The 27,276-nt window shown below is 38.1% G+C and overlaps 1 protein-coding gene across 7 annotated transcripts in view; it reads right to left on the bottom strand.

The window, feature by feature from the left end:
- The window catches only part of arhgef11 (Rho guanine nucleotide exchange factor (GEF) 11), a 212,617-nt gene that overhangs the window by 31,104 nt on the left and 154,237 nt on the right, over positions 1-27,276 (bottom strand). For 6 of the 7 annotated variants that reach the window (XM_051919914.1, XM_051919917.1, XM_028822143.2 and 3 more), the window contains 2 exons: positions 11,372-11,453; positions 2,374-2,439 (listed from right to left, as the gene is read on the bottom strand). In XM_051919914.1, coding sequence (XP_051775874.1) covers positions 2,374-2,439; positions 11,372-11,453 — 148 coding nt within the window. The remainder of the gene's footprint in view (positions 1-2,373; positions 2,440-11,371; positions 11,454-27,276) is intronic. The other variant, XR_007933657.1, reaches the window with a different exon arrangement.

Raw genomic sequence — 27,276 nt, 5'->3', positions numbered from 1 at the left:
TGTAAGTAACAGAGCACCTTTCAGATCAAAATTTGAGGATGCCTGATTAGAGTAAGATGAACAGGTGCTAATAATAAATGACATGAGCTAACTGAACCAAACGAATAAACATAATCAGAAACAGATACTGTATAGAAGATATGAGGAGGATAACTTGTGCTCTGTTTTGTGTATTGTGTTTACCCCATTTTTAATACACACTGCACACCCAACCTACCTGGAAGGGGGTCTCTCTCTGAATTTATTCCATTTCTTTTTTTCCCCTACAATGGTTTTTTGGGGAGTTTTTTTTTCTCATCTTCTTAGAGAGTCAAGGCTGTGGGGCTGTCAAAAAAACAGGGCCTTTTAAAGCCCATTGACGCATCCCTTGTGTAATTTCAGGCTATACAAGAAATAAATTGTTGTTGTTGACATGGAATGACTGCGGTGGGCTGGCACCCTGTGCTGGCTGGGATTGGCTCCAGCAGACCCCGTGACTCTGTGTTAGGATATAGCGGGTTGGATGACTGGATGTGGAACAAAGTGATGAGCAAGCAAACTAAAAAGTAAGGGTGTGGCAGATGTGACAGTTTAACCTTCAAATCATCCATCATTATACCATAGACGGAGAGTGAGTTTAGCAACAAGGCACAACATGCTCATCTTACATCGGCAAGCTATCTCCATGGAAGAAATGGTATGGCAGACAGGCTTTTACAAGTTCTTCTCAACAAGCAGAAGGTAAGTCGAAAAGGTTGAGGATCAGAAATGCTATTGTTGGCCAAGAAAACTAAGTGCACCAAACTGACCACTCTTCAGTATTGGAGCTCTGAACTTGCATAGACCACTGGAACCCAAGTATGGCCCACCACAGTTAGAACTATGCTTCTAAAAAGCTTTGTAGAAACAAAGCCAAGAGACTCATCTACGCTCAAATACACACTGTGATAAGCTGCCCGGACACAGACAGACGGACACCATTGCATAGTCCACCACACGTTTATTTATAATATTTACATTGTCCATAGTGCACAACCCAGTGCCTCAAGCACCAAACTCCCCCAAAGTCCAGGCCTCTCTCACTCTCTGCCTGCTCTTCAGGCTGCCTCCTCTCTCCTGCCTCCAAACTTTGTCCACTCCTCACCCGACTCCAGTCCTCGTCTGCAGGGAGGCGGCCCCTTTTATAATTACCCGGATGGGCTCCAGGTGATTCCCGACACTCCTTAGACACTCCCCTGTGTGGTGGAAGTGCCGGCTATGCTCCCGGAAGCCCTCCGGGTGTTCCCAGGCTTCTTCCCCCCACCCCTTCCTGGTGTGGCGGAAGTTTTGGCATGGGGCCGCCCCCTGGTGGAGACCACGGGCCCCTACAGGGTTGGGCTTCCAAGCCCTGCACCTGTGGCCCCCAAAGGAACCAGGGAGGTCGCCCCCTTGTGATCTGGAGGAGGCATGAGCCCTCCTCCTGTCCTCCTGGGCATCCCGGCTGTTTGCCACCCCCAGCTGAGTGCCACAACATAGACTGAGGTGTTAAATGATGGCAGCAAGTACTGTTGGCTGATGAGTCAAAATCTAAAATATGTGGCTCAAACAGGAGGCAGTTTGTCCGTATAAGAGCTGAAGTATGAGCTACATGGATGAGAGTCTGCAGTCAACAGCAGAACATGGTCGGCGATTCCCTGCAGGTTTCAGGCTGCACTTCTGCAAATGGAGTTGGTAATCTGGTCAGAATCAATGCAATCATCACTGCTGCAGGACAATGACCCCAAACAAACGGCCAATATAGAGAGCTATCTTTGGTAAAAGAGACAATAAAGAGGTCTGTCTGACCGTGCAGCCTAAGAGAAGTGATGCAATGCAAAGGGGCGCTCACACCAAATACTAATTCCATTTTGGTTTTTTTTAACCATGTATTGCTCTTTATGTTATTTGTTTATACTTAGAAACTTGTTATTTCATTATTTTTGAAAGCATCTTAGCTTGACAGATGTTGTACACGTGCCAAAGACTTTTACACAGTACTGTAACTGAACCTCATCTGGAAAAGGGCTAACCAAATTACTCCTTGGAGTCAGCTGGTGACTGGGCGACCCACATGATGTTGCCCCCCCATAACTATATGTAAAATGTCACACTGGAATGGAAAAAACTTACATATTCAACATCAGTTGAATATCAGTGCATGGTTTATCTGTAATTTGGGTAAAACAAAAAAACAAATTGTAGTACTGGAGTATCAAACATTTAAAAAGGGCATTCAATAAATGTATCCATTTGTCAAACTCCTCTTAACCACAGGAACACTATTTATACGTTTTTAGTCACTTCCTAGAAGAGTACCAATACTCAGACAAATGCATATAAAATAAACACCTCACAATAAATTAGCAGAACACGTACCCGACCGACGATGCACATGGCTTATTAGATGCTTGATGGGCAGCTTCTTCAAGTAAGTTTTTCCATCTGGAAAGACAGTAATGAAATCTTCATTAAAACCATCTCGCTTGAGAATTTCAGAGCTAAAGGTGATTCATTTTAACAGACAGCAGTGTAGAATCTAGACAAAGAGTACTGTATAAATACAAATTTCAAAATTCATTGTAAGAATCAACTTCAATTGGGGGGGCATGGAGGGGCTTTTTGATTTAACTTGACATTACTTTTGTCTCCCATGTTCTTTTGCTCAGTTGTAAGGCACACTAAATGACCGAGTTATTTCTCACAGTGAATCCTTATATGGCCCCGCTGGCAAAAACTTCATGCAGCTGTAGCAAAGTTAAAATGTGGACTTATTTATGACCACAGCCATTCGATAAAATTAGATTTTTGATGGATTTTACTTTTACTTGAATTTTATCTATATTTAGTTTCCAAGACCACCCTACTGTGTACCCTTTGGTGCACGTATAACTATTCACTTTAAGATTTTTCTTTGTGCATCTACCTGAAGGACAGGGTGTAAGTGACTTTCATGCACAAATAAGACTGTCTGATCACCGTAATTACAGCAATCACTTTCTTTACTTGTTTGATTGCCTCAGCAAGTCTCACTGGATGCTCTGACAAACAACACAAATCAAAACATTTTTGAGGATTGCCTGCTTCAAAACTACAATCTACTGAACTTAACCTACAGATGTTGGTGAGGCCCTCAAATCATTAGCTGCAATATTGTGAAACACAAAACTCAGTCTTCACTTCATGCGATAATCATCTTTCCAAAAATTCAAAGTGGACCGTTACTGTCACTATGTGTCTTTCTGTTGTTTTTTTTTTTTAACCAAGCTGCTACCTGCCCCACTTACACAAACTATATATAAGAAATATACATATAATAAACTAACCATAACTAGACCCCTTATGACCTTGGACAGGAAGCTTCATAGCTAACAATAGACACAACATTAGAACTCCACAGTAATAAAGTATCTATCTATCTATCTATCTATCTATCTATCTATCTATTCTTATGAAATAATAGACGCATGCTTGTAATTTCATTCATTGAAAAATGACTGTGGAGGAACACTATGATAACTTGGCCTATAGCAGATAAATCCAAATAGACCGGAATTTTGTTGTTTTTCTTTTTTCTATTTTTAACTGGCCGAATATAATTTTATACTTTTGACTTTTTATTTACTAATGTTCAAGCACTTTGTGTATATAGTACATTGTGTTTTTGTGTGCTGCTGTACAACTGTGACCAAGTGACCTACGTTACTCATTGAGCTCAAGCCAAAGAAGCCGAGTTTTAAGGTAGAACATTAGAAAAATTGTGATGAGAAAAGGCTATTAAGCCCAATTACCAGCTAAACATGTTTTCAGGATCATATGTACTGTATATTGCCTTTTATTAACTAGACATGCAGATCCCTTTACCAAATAGTGTAAATGAATGTTCAAGCAAAGAGAAGTGACAAATTGATGAATGAAATTCTTCCCAAGACAGTCTCTATATTTAGTTTGTGAAAGAACGTCTTCACCTTTTACCCTAATGTGCTGTGATATTTGTTTAAAGAATAAGTTTCTGTATTTTTAAGTCAAAGTTATTCCTTAACAAATATGTATTTATGCATTAGCCATGTGAAACTGTATTCTAAAGTTAACCATTTTATTTAAATTTTAAAAAATGTCTGCACTGGCGGCTATGGAGCACCACGGGAAAGTTAAAGCCTAAAAACTTAGTGATGAAGCATCACAACCTCCTGTATAAGAAAACATACCTTGTGGGCTTCCCGTGTCACAACAAAAGGTACCTGGAAATGATCATTTTATCGCATATTCCTGGTACTAGTTTTCTTATGGTTAGAATATATTTTCTGTTTGCTTGTGTTAAGTACTCAGATAAATACGGAAGTAAATTAAAACAAAACCAACCACCTGGCTTGAAAATTTTTTTATGATTTGGACTTTTGAGAGGAAACCACACCTGGGGGATGAAAGGTTATTGCAAAAAATGACAAATGCTAAAGATGGCATTTACAACGGCTGAATCTCATAATATTGGTGTTTGTTCAAATATGACACATCTAAACTAATCGCAAGACACAGCTCAGTACTCAATATCTGTTTTGAACATAATATTTTAAGCTTCTATTTTCCAGTGGTGCCCCATAGCCTCCATTTTAAAACACCAGTGGAGGCAAGATTATTTTTTTTAATTTATAGAAAATGCTTTTTTTATATTATATATATATATATATATACCATGTTTGTGAAGAAATAACTGACATCAAAAATACTAAAGTTCTTCTTTTAAGATCCTCGGCTCACATAAAAAGACACTTTCCTGTTCCTTGTAAAATATTCACCCAGCCACTCTCGTCTTTCTTACATCCCTTGTTTTTTGTTTTAGACCTGCCGTCCTCCTTTTTGAATTCAGTTTTTGGACATATCTGACTGATTTTATTGCCTATATTGTGTTTTGATGATCTGCTCTTGAATTATGTCTTACAAAAACATTATTGCTTTTTTTTTTTTTTTTACTGATGAATGTTAAATTCATGTAGTTTTTCTCCCTTTGAATTTGATTCACTTAGCAGTCTGTTCTTCACAGAGCTGCACTTCACTCTCCTATCCCACGACTTGGCCTTCCCACCTCTGAAGCTGATGATGGGATGCTGTACTGAGCAGACCTTTACATTGAAAGCATACTTGGGCTGTGTAAGCCTGATGATTTTTAGCTGCGTGTAACATTACTGAACAATTATAAATTATGCTCCAACTCCTCTATTGTATTCCCTTGATACATATGCCTACATGTCTGCATGTGACTCTGACATCACTGTCCATTTTGCTGATAACACAGCCTTTTGACCTGAAATGTAACAACAATGAGCAGGATTACCTGCACAAAGTGCACAGTCCATCACAGTGGTGTCAGGACAACAGTCTACTCCTGAATGTCAGCAAGACAGAAACTGATTGTGAACTTTGCGAGAAAACATCAGTGGCACTACCACCCCCTTAGAATAAACAGCATTCAGGCAGAGAGGGAGGACAGTTTCAGATACCTCTCTGTCCACAACACAGAAGAGCTAACCTGGTCCAAGCACATGAACACCTTGGTGAAGAAGGCACAAAAACATTACCACCTCAGATGCCTCAGGGACTTCAGGCTACCCTGCCAATTACTAAAGAACTTTCACACAGTAGCCATCAAAACTATAGTACTGTCTTGGTTTGGGAGCACCATGCAGCAGGATTGCAAGGATCTGCATTGAGTGGTAAGGGGTGTTGAAAGCATCACTGGGTGGGCACTCCCTAACATGCAGGACATCTACGCCAAGCAGACCAGGGCAAGGAAAATCATCAGTGGTGCAGGACATCCCATCAACGGCGTTTTGCTGAGGTCAGGACAATGCTATCACTACCTAAAGTCCTGCTCAGAGAGACTGTCTGTCCACAGTCCATCTGCATTCTAAATAGGGACAGTGCCTGGAGCTACAAGTAGTCAACTCTTATATTAGGTTTTTTTAATCATATATTTTTATAATTTTAATATGATTCATACTATTGCTGCCATTTAAAAATGATTTTTTTATTTTTATAAAGTTGTACATTATTCTTGATTGTCCTTTTATATTCTACTTAATGCACAGTCTCAGAGTTTAGTAACTAAGCATTTCAATATATATTGTACTGTGTATATAATTGTATGCGACAAATTTGATTGGATATCATTTGAAATGCTAGAAGAACAAAGACTAACAAGAGCAGGCCTACCTGATCTGAACCATGTTGTGAATGTTTCTTGGATTATTGTAGTCGCCACCACATCGTTTTTCAACATACGTTTGCTCCTAAATGAACACGGTCACAACATACATTTTTACTAAAGACGAGTGAACGACAATCTGAGGCCATATAATGTGCATATTCCAGTAAAAAGAGACACTGAGCATAGATGTCAGCTGAATTAACAAACCAGGATGAAGGTTTGTTGAAAATAGTCCTCTGGTCCACATAACACCCATTTAGGCAACGTCCAGCTACATATATGTCTGTGGTCTCATAAGGTTATAACAGAGTTCGGCAATTCTGATAGGAGAATGGGACATAGCAGATGTAAGCAGACGTAGCAAACACAACAGCTTCCTGCATGCAGCATGTACTATATATAAATAAAATAAATATACTGTTAATAATCAAGCCTTGACATAATAAAGAAGTTTGGGGCAGCCTCCTGTATAATTTAGAATTGGCTGCTGATTGTAAGAAAAAGGTTGATGCAAGGGTCTTTACAGAGAAGAGTCCACAACAGAACTGAACAGGTTAGGAAGCATGGTGGATATATACTGTATTATATATATATATTTTACACACACACATACACACACACACATTATATATATATATATATATATATATATATATATATACACACACACACATACATACACACAGTAATCCCTCCCTATATCGCGCTTCGACTTTTGCGATTTCACTCTATCGTGGATTATATATGTAAGCATATTTAAATATATATCGCAAATTTTTTGCTGGTTCGCGGATTTCTGCGGACAATGGGTCTTTTAATTTCTGGTACATGCTTCCTCAGTTGGTTTGCCCAGTTGATTTCATACAAGGGACGCTATTGGCAGATGGCTGAGAAGCTACCCAACTTACTTTTCTCTCTCTCTCTTGCGCTGACTTTCTCTGATCCTGACGTAGGGGGATTGAGCAGGGGGGCTGTTCGCACACCTAGACGATATGGACGCTCGCCTAAAAATGCTGAAAGATTACCTTCACATTGCTCCCTTCTGTGCAGCTGCTTCGTGAAGCGACATGCTGCACGGTGCTTTGCATACTTAAACACTCGAAGGGCACGTATTGATTTTTGATTGTTTTTATCTGTCTCTCTCTCTCTCTGACATTCTCTGCTCCTGACGAGGGGGTGTGAGCTGCTGCCTTCATTGCAACTGCTTTGTGCCGCGGGGCTTCACATACTTAAAAGCCAAACAGCCCTATTGATTTTTGTTTGCTTTTCTCTATCTCTCTGACATTCTCTGCTCCAGACGCGCACTCCTTTGAAGAGGAAGATATGTTTGCATTCTTTTAATTGTGAGACGGAACTGTCATCTCTGTCTTGTCATGGAGCACAGTTTAAACTTTTCAAAAAGAGACAAATGTTTCTTTGCAGTGTTTGAATAAAGTTCCTGTCTCTCTACAACTTCCTGTGTTTCTGTGCAAATCTGTGACCCAAGCATGACAATATAAAAATAACCATATAAACATATGGTTTCTACTTCGCAGATTTTCACCTTTCATGGGGGGGGTTCTGGAACGCAACCCCCGCAATCGAGGAGGGATTACTGTATACATATACACACACACACAAGGGGGTGCCCAAAAATAACTATAATTGAAAAAAAAAATGTTTTAATAATTTTTACTTACTGAAACTTTAGTCTCCTTCAAAGTACTCTCCATGTGAATGAATGCACTGGTCAACATAGGTTTTCATACTGGTGGAAACATTTTTGGCATTGCTGAAGAGGAACGTTGTCCGATGCCTGCAGCGATTTTTCTTTGACTTCCTCCATGGTACAACATCATGTTCTTTTTTCATTTGCGGGGACAAGAAAAAGTCATACTGTGCAAAGATCATGTAAGTAGAGAAGGGTGGCAAGAACTCCAAGACACACACAAGTCAATTCAGAAATCTCTTCAATAGTCCAACGATGATCTTCATAAATTGCATTGCAAACTTTTTCAAGATTTTCGTCATTCCTAATTGTGGAAGGTCGGCCATATATTGGTTGGTCTTCAGGTGACATTTCCCCTTGTTTGAAACGTAAAAACCACTCGTAGACCTGTGTTTTACTTAAAGCTTCCTCTTTTAAAGCAGTTTCAAGCATCACTACAGTTTCAGCAGCAGCTTTCCCTAAGAGAAAACCAAATTTAACGCACCCTCACTGTTCTTTAAGATCACCCATCACAAAAATCGCAGAACACATTTAATAAGCACCAAGAAAAACCGACACAGAGTGCCATACAAACAATACAGAGCAACGCCACTTGGCAGACTGTCATAGAATATTGTAAGTATGCTAGACCTAGAGGTGAAATTTGCAACTAAATCCAGATTGTGTGCCAGGTATATTTTTGAGTACCCCCTCATGTGTGTGTATATATTTTTTATACATATATTTTATATATATATATCCTCACATTGACTAAATTAGCTAGAAGCATTAGAAGGAGTCCAGCAGACATTTTTTGAGAAAGACAATAAAGGGTTTTTGTCCGATTCAATAGCAGCTCTGATCAGTTCAAAAAGATATTGTTTTACCATTCAGTTATAGAGGGTGCATTAGGATTCTTTTAGGTGAGCAAGATTAGCCAACAATGCAGTACAGGAGATCATGGTTGGGTTTATCACCAGACACTCTTGTCCAGTAAAACATCAAATACTGCTGTAAGAGGAATAGAGAGTAGCATGTGAGACAGCTCACTTATCAGATTATCCAATGAGAGAACGAGTCCTTTAGGCAGCTAGCTGTTCTCAATGGTGAAGACTGATCCATTACTCTTGAGGAGCCTGAAGAAATTTTGCTTATTTATGTCAGGTACTAAAGCAATGTGGCCACTAGCACAATGGAGGTAGGTGTAGGCAACAGGATAATCAATTTACATTCAAAATGTCAAGCCAGCCTAACATTCTAGGCAAAAGCAACTGGCCAAGACAGCAACTAATTGCAAAGTATGAATCTCACCTAATCTCCATGTTTCCATCAATGCCCAAGAACCTAAAAAATGTTTGTCTCAATTAATATAGCAATGTGCAACTGTTCCCCTTCTGATGTTCACAATTACATCCAAGCTGGGTAAGACATAGAAGCTCCCTGTTACATCAAAGCACAGTATACCAATGCCTCCTTTCCTCCTTAAGCAGTTAAGGCAAAATTATCACAGCCATTGCATCAGAGACTGCTGAGCTATATATGTTTTAATCAGGAGGAAAAAAAAAAAAACACACACACACACCCAAACAAACTACATAACATAGGAAACTAAATATGGAGAATGCTACATATGCAGGATATGAGACATCAGATTGACAGTAACATATGAAGTTAACTTTCAAATGAAAAAAGTAGTAACTATATGCCAACTAATGAACTAATTTTTATTAAACCATTACTTTATAATCTAATCACCTTAAAGTATTTATTCTTAAGGATAAATGAGCCTAAACCCAAAGAATAAGGGATGCAAAATAATGTTCAGGTCACTAATACAACATGTACTAACATAACTTCACTTCGGTATGGTCAGCAATAGCTTTGGTTTTTGAGATCCAGTCCAGGTTTTATATCAGCAGTATGCAGGACTCTCAACAATCAATAGTTCAGTGTAGATTTATTTGAATGTTTATTGTTGTATCATCAGTCTTCTTAAAACCAAAGAACTTTGTGGAAGTGTTTATTTGATATTTGGACTTCAGTCTTACAGTACATAATACACTTTACTTCAGCAATTTTTCAATTATTACTATAACATAAAAAAGTTTTCTGTTTTAGTTATGTATTCAATATTTCTTGTCATCTTACATTTACACAGATCATTGTAGACCTGCAACACACATGAAATGTACGGTATTTATTCCAAATAGCGATATATTATTTACCCTATACAATTCCAGGCACGTCATACCCAGACAAACAAGACATGAGCTGGGAGAACTTCAACTGCGTTGGTGGCAAGGATGGGATAGCAGGCTACTTGTGCTGATCGACACATTTACAAAAGAAAGACGCTAATGAGGAGGGGCGAAGGAATTTAAGGTGGCCCGGGATTACGACTTTTTTCATAGGCTTCTGGGATTCTAGTGTTAAGTATTGTAGGATAAACGTTATCTAGCTGTATTGATTTGTTAGATTTTTGACTATTTAACCTAAGCAATACTTCTCCCTCCACCATTTCCAAGTTATTAAGTACCTCTTCAGTTGTCCTTTTTACTTTTGAGAGATCATTAATTTCTTCATACATATAAAACTTCAATAAAATGGAAGTTCAAAGCATTTGTTATTTCACTGTCTATATATTCTAGCTCATCTTTAATGTTCCTAATACTCTTCCACCTCCACTTTGACTTGTCTTTTTATACCCACCTGTCTTTTAACAGCCTTCCTAATATCTTTGTTAACTGTTGTTCTCAAGCTCTCATATGCCCTCCAGCTAGCGTTGGAGTTACTAGTCTTACACTCTTTATACAGTTCCTTTTCCCTTTGTACTTCCCTTTTTACCTCCTTATCTATCCACCACTGTGTTACCTTTAATTTCTTAGTGTGTTTAAATTCAGAATCAGATATACACATTTCTGTACAAATTAACTAGACACTTCTTCAAACCTCACAACACTTATTTAAGCACCGATTACCTGTAGAATCCCCCACTTCCCATGGTCTTATATAATCGGTGCATTATATTTACATTTTTATTTGCTTTGTTGAGTAGGTTGTGTCTGTTGTATTGTTTGTTTTTTTTCCACTGTTCTAGAGCTACATGTTTCAACACCAGTGGGATTAGCAATAAATACTTTTCACTTTACTGTAGTGTAATAATGACAAAAAACTGAAATGAAAGATATTTCACATTATCTTCTGACTAGATAAATAAATTATTATAGGATGCTACTAACATTAACAGTTATGTGTAATAAACAGTCATAAAACACAAGCATGAAAGAAAAAAACATCTCTATCATTCACTTGCCAAACCCATTTAATTCTTTCTCAAGAGGGCAAAATTCAAACAGCCACAAACAGGAGGAGAACATGAAAAGCCAACGCAGGCGTTGACCAGGTCAGTATTTACAGCATGGCACTGTGAGGCAAGAGCGCTCACCACTACATGTCAACTAAACACACAGTTGGCTTTCACTTACAAATTTTTTTCTGATAAAGTTCCAGCCACCAGCTCATAAATCTGACTTTCTGATGTACTGATGACAAACAGAGCTCTTGCATCTGCAAAACACAAAATGTAACAATTGCAATAATTAAGGAGATCGTTTTTCAGCATTTGAAATATCTATTTGCACACAGTTGTAGAGCTTCAGGGATCAACACGTGAAAACTTTGATTTATGTATTTTGTAGTTTCTCTCATCTAAACAAATTAAAAAACTTAAAAGTGTATGCTAGGGCAACCCAAAGCTTTAAATCTAACTGATGCACTTTTTATCAATAAAGTAAAATGGTTAATAAAACTCAACCTGTAAGTTACATGTTCTACTAATATACCGAAAAATAAAAAATGACCACCGGTCAAAGCCAAGGAAGAGGACAACTACACCAGTCAGTCAAAGTTGCATTAGCATTTCAGGTTCTTAAGTATGAAAAAACAATTTGGAAGGACGGCTTTCACAAACTTTCTGAAAGCCACACATGGAATCAGAACCTCTTATTTGGACACAGTAAAGGCCAGAACTTTTATTACACTTAAGAACAAGTTTGACAAAAGAAGGAAGAAACCTAGAAGTGTACCTATTTTGCCAGTCTGAAATACTCAAAATGACTCGGCTGGACCACAGCACAAACTTGAAATGACTGCTTTATCTCACGCCAGCCAACCTCTCTGTATTGTTGGCAGGTGCAGTGGATTGTGAGCAACTGCAAAGCGAACTAAAAGATGTGCATGTTTTTGAGGACCCTGAACAAAATTAGTTTTCTGGAAAACCAAAGTATTCTTATCAAAAGCAAAATCCAGAGGGATAAACTGTAAACAAAGGCAATGAATTTATCTGGGGTCATTACCTGAACTATGAGAATGTCATCAGAACTAAAACACTAAGACTATGAACTGAATCAAGAAATGGAAAATAATGAGTTGTTAACCAGAAAAACTAGTACTATGCATTTAAGATTAATACTGTTTGAGGTTTAAATCTGTAATCTTGGATAGAGAGACAAGTTTTACAACAGAGCCTATGTGATAGGATGCATGGGGTCTCTTTGGAAGCATTCTGTACCAGTGATGAAGTGTGCCCTAGCAATTCAGCAACAAGATGCTGTGACTCTAAAATGGCATTGCACTACACTTAAAATTACACGACAAGAATATTTATGTTTCTTGTAATGAAGAATTAACCCGAAACAGTCATATAGTTATAGATATATACAGCAAATGAACACAGAAAAATTTATTTAAGATAAAAAAAAAAATTTTTTAGTGAAATGTCTTGGGCATTTCAAGTCATATTAAAGTATAAAGTATACTGTTTTGTTGACTGGTTAACTTAAAGTAGCATAATGAAACATACACACAGAGTCTGCGCCAGGGCAAATTTACAAAGGTAGCCTTTAGGATTTCATGGGTATCTAGATGTGATAACAATACAAACAGAACCCATAACAGAATTTCACCCTATACACCACAATGCCGTAGGTTTGCACTATTAATCAACATGCTCAAAATCCGGGGGTCATGTATATAAAACATTGTGTGGATTGGAGTGTGAAAATATGTGCATGGCGTATGCTCACCCCCCCCACCCTCCAAAAAAAAAAAAAAAACAGATTGATAAACCATGGCATGTACACATTTTTATGCAAAATTTTCCATTTATAAATCGCTATTTTTTTTCATTCAAAGCTGCTTTTGTGAAATCATGTTGATAAGAGCAAATTTCTCTTACGCAAAAGAACTAAGAAATGGGATGATCTCGGATGGAAACCTGTAGCACGAAGTAAAGTGTTCCAGTCGATGGGTTTACTGTCTATGGAAAACTAAATAAAATGAGTTGTTGACAACATTAACCAAAACTTCCAGAAAGGAAATAGTCTTTAGACTGAAAGTGAGAGTGAATTTAAAGGAATATTCCACCCAAAAATGTATTTTTTTTTTTAACATGTTACTTACTCCATATAGTTTGTAGTGGTGGCCAACAAAAATTTTTAATCTCATGTTTTCATATAGAAATTTAATATTGAATATTCAAACTCCCTGGAGTTGACAAGTGGGCAATGCTGGACAGTGCTAAATGTTGTGAAAAATGTCTATGGGAAAAAAGGTCAAAAATTCTCACGTATCTTGTGTCACATAATCCACATGTCCAATATCCCATCTCTATGGTCAAGATGTGCAAAACTGGGAATTTTTTCTAAAATATTATTATAATATAACAGTTACTTCCTAAAACCTCAAACTGAATGCAAACAGGGAAGACATCATTCCAACAATGCTGTGCATTTAATGTAGACAGGTTTCTTCACCAGTGAATGAGGGGGTGAGGCACATCTTTATTTCAAACCTTTGACCAAACACATGGATATTGGATATGTGGATTATGCGACACAAGATACACAAGATTTTTTTTTCATGGACATTTTTCACATCTTCTTGTATTGTCCAGCGTTGGCCACCTATCAAATTTATTGAGTATGAATATTCAAAATTTAATAATGAATTAAATTACTAAAAAAAATATATTATTTTGGGTGGAGTAATCCTTTAAGGTTAAAGTCACAATTATTGATATACAATGATCCCCCACCTATCGCGGAAGTTACGTTCCAAACCCATCAGCGATAGGTGAAAATCCGCAATATAGAAAGACCATATAAATAAACTTTTTTTTTTTTTTTTTTTTTTATATTTTAAGCCTTAAAATACCCCTCCCACACACTTTAAACACATGTAAACTTATTAAAACACACTTTGTAAACACATAATATATGTGGATGTTGGGCTAAGGATATGAGTAACATCTCTCTATTATAAAAAAAAATCTTGGCAGGGAGACCAAGGAGACGAGGCTTGATCTTCTCAGAAGACAATTTAACATCCCGCGAAAGACATTTTAACTTCACGCAAGACAAGGCAGTGAGACAGAAGGACAGCTGCTGTACAGGCTTTTAAATGATCAACGAAAAGAGCAACAAGCAGAAAGAGGCATCTTGGAGGAAGCAGCACAAAGCCAGTAGCCGATCTGTCCACATCTCCTTAGCATGCGTTCAGCTCCCCACTTTCACAACGCAAGAGGGAGAGACGCGAAGTGGCAGGAGCGTAGCACACCTCTGGGGGGGTTGAGCGAAGCCATCGAGACAAGATCATCTCAGAGAGACACTTGGACGACATGACACATGCAAACTCCAGGTGCTCCCAGCTCTTAAAACAACGACAAACAGAACACACAGCTGGCCAGCAGCAGCAGTAAGACACCAGCTGAACCGATCGCATCTCTTTAGCGTGTGTTCAGACCCCCCCTTCACAACATGAGCAGCGTTATAAGTGCCGTGAGAAAGAGATTTAACCACGCTCAGGGCAGGAAATAAAGGACAAATATTGATTTTACAAAAGTTTTAAAGTAAAAATGAAAATAATGCATATGTAACAATTCCTATGAAAATAATCTTTTTAAATTGTTTATCTGGTAAACCAAACCCAGGGGTGGGCGAGCAGGAGGCAGAGCCCCATAGTAATAATAATATTAATAAATCCGCAATGTAGCAGGGGCGCGACAGCTGAACCGTGATGTAGCGGGGGATCACTGTAATCATAAAAAATCATTAAAGTCTCCATTCCAGATAAAACAAATATCAATATATCATAACTATATAATGATAAGTTCAGAAAAAAACATTACAACAATAAATGAAGTTTTTCCAAAATTGGATACAAATTAAAATTGGACAGAAAGCTGCACACATTGCTACCCTTTTATGCGGACATAATATTGATTATTAAATAAAAAATAAATCCAATTAAGAGAAACTTTAGTAAGTGTGCAGATGAAGTCTAATTGGTAAGCAGAAGAATGTAATAGGGTATTACAAACAGTCTGTTGGGCAGCACTCTGGGGAATACTCGTATACAACGATTCTATAGCTATAGTGACCATAATAAAACCTTCAGCATAAGCAATGTCTTGTAGGAGGCTAAAACAAGACAAACAGAGCTATGTACGAGTCAATGAATTGTGTGAGAGGCTGATTGAATTATTAGATGAAATTACAGGTCCACCAGGATTGTTCAGATTCTTGTGTAAAAAATACGAGGATATGGGTTAAATAACAATTTTTTGCAACTTGGCATCAGTTAGTTCAACAGAATTTGCCTGATTTATAATTGATTTAATAAGGGCAATAATTGGAATGGTTGGATCTTTATTGGATAATTGGAAGTAACTGGAATCACTGCATTGTCTTAAACCTTCATTCATGTAAGCAGAGGTGTTCATTAAAACAAAAGCCCCGTTTGTCCACAGGTCTAAAATTACGAGGGACGTTCAAAAAGTTTATGCACTTTTATAATTTTCATTGGAAACAGTGAAGGCAAAAACATTTTTTGCTGATGGCATTAAAAAGATGGTACGACACTGGGAAAATTGCATTGCAAAGGATGGTGACTATATAGAAAAATGATGTCTTTTGTTTTGCTTTCCTTAATAAATAGGAGCTTAAAAAAAAGCGTGGAAACATCCTTCATAATGTTGGAACTTTGGGATAAACTATGTAGAGCATTACATTCATTACGGGTTCAACTGAAGAAAGGCTTAGGTTTACATGATTTGAAATTGGACACATCTCGATATACTAATTTGCAAAAGATGTCACTCTCTGGTAAGGAAGGGAGGAATAAATTTGGACTTAAAAAGAAGCGCAGGTGATTGTGACATGACCTGTTTTTAATTTAAAAAAAAAACAAAAAACCTGTACACGAATCTTTTTAAAAGAACTTAAATAATTCAATACGTATTTTGAAAGGTCTATACCTATAGTTGAGATCAAAAGACAGACCCTTGGACAGATATGTTTTTGAGGAAATGTTAATTACTGGAACATGACAAACTTCTGTCAATGGGATTTGTCTGGTGGGAAAGGCCTGGGCATACGAGGAGCCCTACCCGACTGGATGACACCGTGTTCTAAAAAAGAAGAAGCAGTGGTAGGTGTCTGAGAAGGACAAGAGTGCATATAATGAAGAGGAGAAAGCAGAAGATGAATAAAGGCCCAGTATCTGATGTGATCTTTGCTAGGTGGAAGAAAGAATGTGTGTGTTATGAAGGGGCAAGACATCTGTACACAAAACCAGATATAGAATCTCTACCATCTCCGTCTAATTTTATTTGTTTATGTATACAAAGACTCACTAAGCTGCTTTTTAACATCAGTATTATCTGTTGAGTTTTTAACTTGTCTATCTAAGTGTATCTTGATGATTTCAATGTTAGTTTCTACAATTAATAGCATCAAATCTAAGGAGATTTTGAGGATGAAACACCACTTAGAAACAAATTCAGGATTGTCCCAGAATAACGTGACATCTTTTTGTAAGTGTAAACTTCTAACGATGCTTTGATTAATACAATAGTCTTGTAATTTGAACCAAGATAATTGTTTCATAGTTCCTGTAATTCAGAATAAAATGTCATGAGAAAAGATACGGAAATGACAATTAACTCAAACAACACATCTTTAGGATGTAGAAGTAAAACTTGAGTACCAAGAGCAAAACCCATGCAGACACAGTCTGAACTTGCAAACATCATTTATGCGCAGGATTAGAACCCAGGATGCTTGATGCCCCACCATGCCATCCAGTTAATAAAAATGCTTTTCTATATAACCCACAATACATAAAAAAGGCTTTTTCTTCATCAATATACCCATCTATTTTTTGTAATAAAGAAAACATACCGGATTTTATAATAAAATGAGTGGAAACTGTAAGAGTATGAAAAAAATCGACATTGTTTTTAATGTATGGTGTATTTATTGCCACATGTTTTTGTCAGCTGTTGGCACTGTATTACCATCATTGTATTACGTATACAACAATAACTTTGAACTTGAAATCACTTTAAACATTACAGAAAAGGTGGCAGCTGGTGTAAGCTGGGTCTTTTTCTTCCTAGCGTTTGTCCTGCTGTTCTGCTCAATGTTCTCCTTTTAGCTCGATCATAGGTGTCCTCAGGGCTGGTTTTTTCTGCTCACACAATATCCACATTGTCATTTTGCTGCAGGACTGAGTCTTAATTTGGTATCCAAGATGGCCTTGTCAGTACTGCACATCACTGGGCACACCACCATAGCAGGGCTTCACACATCAATACCATTATTGGGTCCACTTCCTTAATTTTGTGGACGTCATTGTTCATAACGTGATCGAGATAGGTCAGGCAGAGCACCCTCTGAAGCATTGTCATTGCCACTGTGTGCAGGACAGATTCATGCTTTGTTGTTGCTGTTGTTGTTGTTGGCCAGCCCTCCATTCTGTACAGAGAGACTTGGCATAATATTGTCTTATAAATCTTTGCCTTTGGTTATAGAGGACTCGAGTTATCTGTCTCAGCATGTATGCACGGGCATTGGGGAATGAGTGAGGGTGTAAACGGATGAAACACCAATCCAAAACAGGGCACACACATTCTGTTGAAGACAAGGTAAATTTAGAAACTCCAGGTAACTTAATGTGCACATATGTTGGGCATGAGCCAAAACCAGAATAGCCACAGAATATTGACTATACCTGGGAATTGTTGTTACTACAATTTCTCCTGTGAATCCCTTTAAAACTAACAACAAGAATATGGCATTATAATGAAGATTACTGGCCAGCAATTAGGAACCATACTGTGTGTTAACACACAATAGGACTGGCTACCAGGGCAGATATTTTCAAGCAGTTGTCCATTATAAGGCCACTAAGACTTTCCTGGGATAGTCACTCATGTCTTTTGTTTAAAATTAATAAGCGTAATAATTAAATAGCCATTTGTGTGTTCAGTGAATGAATTAGCACTTGGAGAAATGCCAACGTGTCTGCAGTCAGTTCCAGCAACATAATAAGAGATTTATGAATTAGATATGAAACAAAATGTAGCTGGAAAGATTTGTGCTCATGGCACTCGGGTGTATGGTTGTGTCTGCAATTAATAACTACATCAGCTTTAATATATTGCAATGTGTCATGCTGCTGGCGTGGGCATATACCTCATTTTTGTTCTTTAGCTGCCTATTATTGCTGTATTAAAATATACCAGACTTAACTGAAATTTAAATTTATGTACAAAACAAAAACAAATCGACAGATTCAGAAGAGTACTGCACGAGTGTGCACTTAGAAACAGGTGTCAATCACATACTGTAACACATACTGTACATCAGGTCTGCCTCTTATGGGGACAGATTTTAATGGTACACCCGGTGAAGGATTTTGGAGGGACATGGTGACTTACTCATCTCTCCTTTCATCTCTCTCTGTCTCTCAGGCAGACTGAGCCCATCCTAGAAGAAGATCAGAGAACTTACTTCTGGTAGCACCCCTTCACCACCACTGGCATAAGAAACCAACAAATGAGGGAATGGTCAGCAGTATTATGACCAGCAGGGGAAAGTCTACATCAGCATGGAAGAAGACCCTAGACCAGGGAGGTAAAAATAGGTGGGTCAAGGTGTAAGGCAAGAGGATCTCAGTCTGTTGGCATCAATCTGCAGAGTTTCTGGTTTCCCAACATTTTCAGTATCTTGTAGAGCTGGATGGTGGTTTTGCTAACTCTGAGGTGATAGGGATGGGGAGCCCCATGGGTCACCTCAAAACTAGTCCACAGAAAAGGTAAAGTAGTGACATTGGGGGACTCAAATCATTAAAGGATTGGGACACAGGTCTGCTCCAGAGATACAGTGCCTCCACTATTATTGGCAATGCTTGTAAAACTTAGCAAGAAGGGTTAGAAAAAAAATCCGTTTGTTGAAGAACTGTCATCTTGCACTGAAAAAAATGAGAAAGACCTAACTTTTAATTGAAACAAGTTCATTCACAGAAAAACAAAGCTCTCAGCGAGAAGAAAATATTTTTAACAAAAACACAAACACCACAATTGTTGGCACCCCTGCATTTAATACTTTGTACAACCTCCCTTTGACTATATAACAGCATGGAGTCTTCTATTGTAACCTTTTCTAAGTTTGGAGAATACAGAGCATGGCATCCGAGACCACCATTCTTCTTTCCATCATCTCTCCAGATCATCCAGGGTCCTAGGCCCTCTCCTGTGTCCTCTCCTCTTCAGTTCACTACACGGGTTTTCAATAGGGTTCAGGTCACAGTTGGGACAAGGTTCTTTTCATTATAGCCATCCTTCTTTTTACACCAAACTCACTTTGCATGTTTATTGCTAAAAAGTTCAATTTTTGTGAAGGTGAAGAGGAATGGTAAAGGTGAGCTAGACTATACAGACAGTGAAACGGCAAATTTGCACTTTATTGAAGTTCATACGTGTGAAGAAGTCAATAACCTCCCAAAAGTAACTGGGACTACTAAGAAGGTACTTAGTGGCTTTGAAATTATTGAGGGAAAAGTGCTGCTTGGATCAAATAGGTTGAAATCTAAAAAAAATCACCAGGAACAGGTAATATTTACCCTCGTGTGCTTAAGGAAGTTACTGAGTACACAGAAGTCTTTTCAAATATTTATCGAGACTCTTTGCACACTTGGGAACTTCCTAAAGACTGGAGGCTAGCAAATATTACCCTGGTGTAGAAGAGGGTGATCTGCCTTATCCTTGTAACTATTGGCCAGTAAGCTTAGCACACATCACAGCTAAATTAATGAAAACAATTATTAGGGAAAAGATCAGGCAGCACATGTCTAGAACTGGTGTACTAGCAAATACTAAACATGGGTTCACACAAGGAAGGTTGTGTTTCACCAATCTGCTGAAATTCTGTAAGGAAGCAAACAAACAATATGATCAGGGAGGTGCATATTATATTATTTATCTTGATCTTTCATAAGGGTTTTTGATAAAGAACCACACAAGAGGTTAGTGATCAAGTTTAAAAGAGTGGGAATTCAGGGTGCAGTCTGTAGGCGAGTACAAAATTGTAAAAAAAGCTTTGCATATTTTGGCTTGAAAAATTAGCCTGTTATTTAACCTCATCTTTCCACTGTAAAACATGCAAAACACAAAAATTACAAAGTCATAAATGTAGAAAATATAAAAATACAAATAATAATAATAAACAAGTGCGAGTGACAGGAGTGTCACTTTCTGTTTCCACTGACTGTTTCAATTTCACTGCCTGAAGACAGATTCACTTCATCATCACTAGTGATGACAGGTGTTTCTTACGAGACCCCATTATGAGGCTAGGAGAAGATGATGCGTTTACACCGTTACCAGAGTAATGCTCAGCATTAACACTGTTAGCACTTTTACAGTCCGAGTAATCCTCAGGTGTTACGTGATATGTGTCTATACTGTTGCCTAAGTGACATTCGGGACTAATGCTTTCAGCACTGTTTCTACAGCCTAAGAGATGCTCGGGTCTAAGCTATGGAGGTTAACACACAAACAATTTGGGCAAGAATAGATTTAACAAACTGGCTACATTTGCAGCTTATATGAAACTAGGTTGAAGGGTGGATGATTTAGAATCGGCTAAACTGTTACAGAATAACTTTGGCAGCATACAGATTCTAGAAGATGAAATTTAACTTACCATATATACTCACGTATAAGTCAGTTCTTGAAGTCTGAAAAATCGATCATAAAATCAAAACTCGAATTATACGCCCATTCAAAAATGCGACACTTACATTTTTTTTTTTTAACATCTTCTTGCCTCCTCCAATCTCGCATCAGTTTCTCAGACAAATCAAATTTTGTTGCAGCAGTGCAGTTACCAGGGGATGCTCTTACGATAAAGGTGTTTGAGGGTGTGAGATACAAAAAACACAAATTAGTGCAAACGTCTCTTCAGAATAGTTTGGGTATTACCGTGTGGTCACGTAGGCACAATAAAGAGAGAGAGAGAGAGAGAGAGAGAGGTTAGGATTATGCACTGATACAGCGCATTGCCGCATCCACATAGAAAAAAAGGCAGCGTGCACCGTGGTTACTCTCTCAGATGGGCGTTAGCATATCATAATGCCTTGTACCAATAGCGTGAGTTTTCCACATTCGACTTATACGGCTGACATTATAAAATAACAAATTATACGGTAAAATCCCGACTTATCCATGAGTATATATACGGTAAGTAAAAGTATTACATGTATGAAGTAAACATGTTAGATTTGAATACACAATCGGAGGTCTAAACCTTAAAAGTATACCTTATGAGAAGTCACAATGGACTCATCACTATCTATATCTTTACAGTGAACAGAAGTGCTCAAGAAGTCTAATAGTTTATATAGTATGATGTGAATGTACAAGTCAAAGGAGGGTGTATTTACATACTAGTGATTGCTCATCTCATCTCTCCATATTACAAAAGAAAAACAGAAGTAATAGAGGAGAATGACTGGGCTGAATCCTGGACTAAGAAGTATACATTATGAGGAGATACTGAAGAAGTTGAACCTTTTCAGATTAAGCAAGTGGACATTAGGAAGGGACATACTTAAAGTTTCAGAATTATGAAAAGAATTAATACAGGAAGTCCCAGTTGTAACTTTAAAGAAAATTCTGAAGCAAGAACACTGTTATAAACTTGTTAGGAGCAGATTTCACAAAAATGTTAGAAAAAGTTTTCATCACGTAAATACCGATAGACACAAGGAGAGCAGGACTTTAGGGATCATCAAATCCCAACTTAATGTTATTTTGGACAGTCTAGGTGACCTTGTTGGGCTGAATGGCCTGTTTCCATCACAACTTTTCTAACGTTCTAATATACTCATAGCACTTTAATGGCTTTTTGACATCATACATTAAAACATCCGTTTCCAGCTGCTATATATACAGGTGCTGGTCATAAAATTAGAATATCATGACAAAGTTGATTTATTTCAGTAGTTCCATTCAAAAAGTGAAACTTGTATATTAGATTCATTCATTACACACAGACTGGTGTATTTCAAATGTTTATTTCTTTTAATGTTGATGATTATAACCGACAACTAATGAAAGCCTCACATTCAGTATCTCGGAAGATTAGAATATTGTGAAAAGGTTCAATATTGAAGACACCTGGTGGCACACTCTAATCAGCTAATTAACTCAAAAACCTGCAAAAGCCTTTAAATAAATGGTCTCTCAGTCTAGTTCTGTAGGCGACACAATCATGGGGAAGACTGCTGACTTGACAGTTGTCCAAAAGACGACCATTGACACCTTGCACAAGGAGGGCAAGACACAAAAGGTCATTGCTAAAGAGGCTGGCTGTTCACAGAGCTCTGTGTCCAAGCACATTAATAGAGAGGCGAAGGGAAGGACAAGATGTGGTAGAAAAAAGTGTACAAGCAATAGGGATAACCGCACCCTGGAGAGGATTGTGAAACAAAACCCATTCAAAAATGTGGGGGAGATTCACAAAGAGTGGACTGCAGCTGGAGTCAGTGCTTCAAGAACCACCACGCACAGACGTATGCAAGACATGGGTTTCAGCTGTCGCATTCCTTGTGTCAAGCCACTCTTGAACAAGAGACAGTGTCAAAAGCGTCTCGCCTTTGGACTGCTGCTGAGTGGTCCAAAGTTATGTTCTCTGATGAAAAGTAAATTTTGCATTTCCTTTGGAAATCAAGGTCCCAGAGTCTGGAGGAAGAGAGGAGAGGCACAGAATCCACGTTGCGTGAGGTCCAGTGTAAAGTTTCCACAGTCAGTGATGGTTTGGGGTGCCATGTCATCTGCTGGTGTTGGTCCATTGTGTTTTCTGAGGTCCAAGGTCAATGCAGATGTCTACCAGGAAGTTTTAGAGCACTTTATGCTTCCTGCTGCTGACGAACTTTATGGAGATGCAGATTTCATTTTCCAACAGGACCTGGCACCTGCACACAGTGCCAAAGCTACCAGTACCTGGTTTAAGGACCATGGTATCCCTGTTCTTGATTGGCCAGCAAACTCGCCTGACCTTAACCCCATAGAAAATCTATGGGGTATTGTGAAGAGGAAGATGCAATACGCCAGACTCAACAATTCAGAAGAGCTGAAGGCCACTATCAGAGCAACATGGGCTCTCATAACACCTGAGCAGTGCCACAGACTGATCGACTCCATGCCACGCCGCATTGCTGCAGTAATCCAAGCCAAAGGAGCCCCAACTAAATATTGAGTGCTGTACATGCTCATACTTTTCATGTTCATACCTTTCAGTTGGCCAACATTTCTAAAAATCCTTTTTTTGCATTGGTCTTAATTGATATTCTAATTTTCCGAGATACTGAATTCGGGACTTTCATTAGTTGTCAGTTATAATCATCAAAATTAAAAGAAATAAACATTTGAAATACATCAGTCTGTGTGTAATGAATGAATCTAATATACAAGTTTCACTTTTTGAATGGAATTACTGAAATAAATCAACTTTGTCATGATATTCTAATTTTATGACCAGCACCTGTATGTGCAACTTTATTATGCTTATCAATATGAATATCTTATCCTTTATAAATTTTACTGTTTCAATTCTGTTTCTATGACCTTTGTTTTACTGTTTATCCTAACAGAGATGACTGTTGCATTTTTAATAATGTCTATCTGCACAGAACTGTTTAGATTGCAAACATGGCATTTTTCATATGAGAAACACTGGGATTCTCTCAAAGTTTGCAATGACGCACGTCATTGTTTGGGATAAGAAGAAAGAAAACCTGCTTATCTCTAACTAGGCCTTTGCTAAAGGTTAAAGGTTAGAACAGTGTACATTTTGGTTAATTGTATAGATACACAATTCATGAAAGTAATTAATCAGGTTCACAGATCATCCATTGCCTCGCCTCATGGTCTCATATTATAAGAAATACATCCAAGTGTGGAACCAAGAAAATAAGTAAAGACTAATTGATCATTTCTTTAAATTAACTAATATTACGTGTTAAACTGTACAGTACTCAGATGTACGCTGCTTTTGTTTACTGTTTCAAATGTGCTTCAACCAGCAAGTAAGCCTTGTATAAGGTAAGAGGATTGGATATGGGAGTGGGACATAAACTCTCTATATTGACAACTCAAAACTCACAAGCTTTTTTCAAGACTTATTATGGACAAGGCCTGAATCCATAGATGTAAAAAAGTAAAAGACCTTCTATTTAATAATTTTCTAATGTAGCTAGCATTTTCTTCTACCATTTTCAAAAAATATTGAAAACAGATCTCTAGAAAGTGGTGTAAGTTAATTACTTGAGATCATTACTGAAACAGAAAGGAGAATTGCTGTAAATCAAAAATCAAAAGACATTATGCGATGGCAGTAGTACCATCACCAGGGGCCTCGTGTAAACGGTGCGTTAGAACAAAATTGTTGTGTACGCCTGTTTCCATGCTCACATCGTGATGTATTGTAATAAGTTTATATGTTTAATATGTCACTGTGCTCTGTACAAAAAATATTTTATAAATCTGCTTCTTCTCACATGTACAGCTTACACAAAGCCAGATATAGCACACAGGGGCTCATCATTTAGAACTGCTAGGCAAGCATTAGAAGACAAGAAAGGGACAACTATGAAAATGGGCATTGTACTATTTCTGTGTGACAAAGTCAGCATGACATTGGATCTTCTTTTCCTTGTTTGGAATGGCATGATTTACCTAAGTGGGGGCCTGCACATGATGAAAGAGTATAAAGCCTTGGAACACTGCCCGGCACACCTTTGAAGCCGATGGATGGATGGGAGATAACGTCATCCGATCTTGAAAATCCTTCCAGCGCAGCAACGAAAATGGCAGACAGTATACATCGGGCCCCCACTTTGGTGAAAAGTCTTGTCATGGCTTCCTTCGTCTGTTATGCCGCGTAAATATCAAGTATACATCTCAGTATTTAAATTATTCTGAGAGCTGTAATATCATGACTGTAATGAATTCTGTGTCCAGTTGGAGGAAGAGAAAGCCCATTTAAGAAGTATGTAGTGATTCACACAAATACAGCAGATAGAATACAAAGTATTTAACGTGCTACTTTAGTGACGATGGTATTTGAAAAAACTAGTAAATTAAATGATTTTAAGATGAAGTTTATGTTGTTCTACTTTAATGACAAAATAAACTACGTGATTAGAGTGGAAATTTCAAGATTAAAGTTGACATTTCAAGATTTTTTTCCCCCACTGTGCGCCTATTTTTTTTTTCTTTTCTCTGTACCCTAATCAGCTTCCATATGACGGTGGGCTACGACTCGCCTTTTCATGGCGACTGATATCTGACTTCTTTTTTTTATTTCAGGCACTATGTGACTTTGTGAACTTTAACTTTCGAGTTTCTCCAACACTCTGTCACTCGATCAACTTCCTTTTGTTGTTTATACCACTGTTTAAACCAACAAATTGTACGTTTTTCTTTGCCTCCACTTGGTATTTGCTGAAATTCTTCTATTTCCCCCTCTTGCTTTCGCCATTGTCTTTTCATAGAACGCTGAACTTAAGGGCTGTTTATATTGATTTGCATATTCAAAGCGGTGTAATTCTGGGAGGAGTTGGGGAGTGGCAGCAGGCGCGTGCACGTGCGTTACTTTTCACACTGACTGGGATTTATGTAGCGGAAGAACATTGAAGTTGGCGTATGCACAGATTTATGCATCTGGATTTTTTTTTTGTGCATACACACATTTCTGCTTTTGTCCGTACGCCATGTTATAGTGTGAATTCTATGCACGGCGTTATGCATAAGGCCCCAGGTCCTTTGCCGGCTCCGGTGAGCCAGAAGAACTAGTAGCATCCTCTCATTAACCAAATACAATATTTCATGGAGTTATTAGGTACAGCACTGAAAAAATAAAAGTAATTTGAAAAGACTCCTCACAAGACGCTGACTGTTAATACTTATTTCCAATGAGAACTAGCTTTTTAGATTTCATAAAATGCCGTCACTTACCAGCTCAGTGTTGTTATGGTCTGTTGATGGGCAGTTTTTCATCCTTCGCGCGAACATCTACCTTACTCTCTTTATATTGCAAAATGCCAGCAAGCTGATGATTTTGCACAGACAACAGTGGTGAAACTAGGAAGTGGGGGAGCAGTCGCAGTTCATGTGTAGGCGTAAAGTGATCATAATGGGATGGATCCCCTTTTTTTTTCCCCAGAGTGGTATGAGCCATTTGCCTTGGGTGAGTGTGACAGAAATAGTTAAAAAGCCCCTGTATTTTTAGTTTAGGGTGAGTGGTGAGAATAGCTGTTGCTATTGTGCGCATTGCAACTTTTTTTTGGTGCTGTTGGCTGTTTAAAAGATATATGATGTATGTTTGTTTCAATTGTGGTAAGCCAGGGTACCTTCTAGATTTTGGGTGTGCTTCAGCTCTGGTGTGAAAGTTTTGGCTGCGACAGTGCCATTTGATCAAGTATCAGATTTACATTTTTCCCCTGTGTTGTGCTGTGATATTTTGCATATAAGTTGATAAATATTTTGTATGTCTTTATTTGTAACTTAGGCAAAACTAAGTCAGGAAAGTGAATTTTACGACAGAGTTGGGGGAAATGCTTGAAACAAATGTTTCTCTGCTAGAGTCTCTCTCTCATTCCCCACACAAAGCCAGGTTGCCTAACTGCCAAGCTTTACCTCAACAAATGGTTTTGGGGGATGGCAGTTGTTAAGATGTTCTATTCTCCCATTGGTGTGAAGTATGGCTGTTTGAGAATTGGCTTGTATCAGAAGCCTTTAAGTACCACAACGTCCTATTGGCTCTAGGGGTTGGACAGAACATCTATAAATTTGCTTGCTTTACTCACTCTCTCTCTCTTACCAAACTGCTGAATGACCATCTCACACCATGAACTGAAAAGGACAACACAGTGAAGAACACAGCTCGACAGCCACATTGAGACAGGCATGCGGCCTGTTCTGAAGAAAGATGAACTCAAATGATGCCTTAACTAGAGACATTTTTAAGTAACTAACAAGTCAGTA

This window comes from Erpetoichthys calabaricus, chromosome 16, assembly GCF_900747795.2.
Source record: "Erpetoichthys calabaricus chromosome 16, fErpCal1.3, whole genome shotgun sequence".
Classification (NCBI taxonomy): domain Eukaryota; kingdom Metazoa; phylum Chordata; class Cladistia; order Polypteriformes; family Polypteridae; genus Erpetoichthys; species Erpetoichthys calabaricus.
This window is presented reverse-complemented; position numbering and strand designations above follow the sequence as displayed.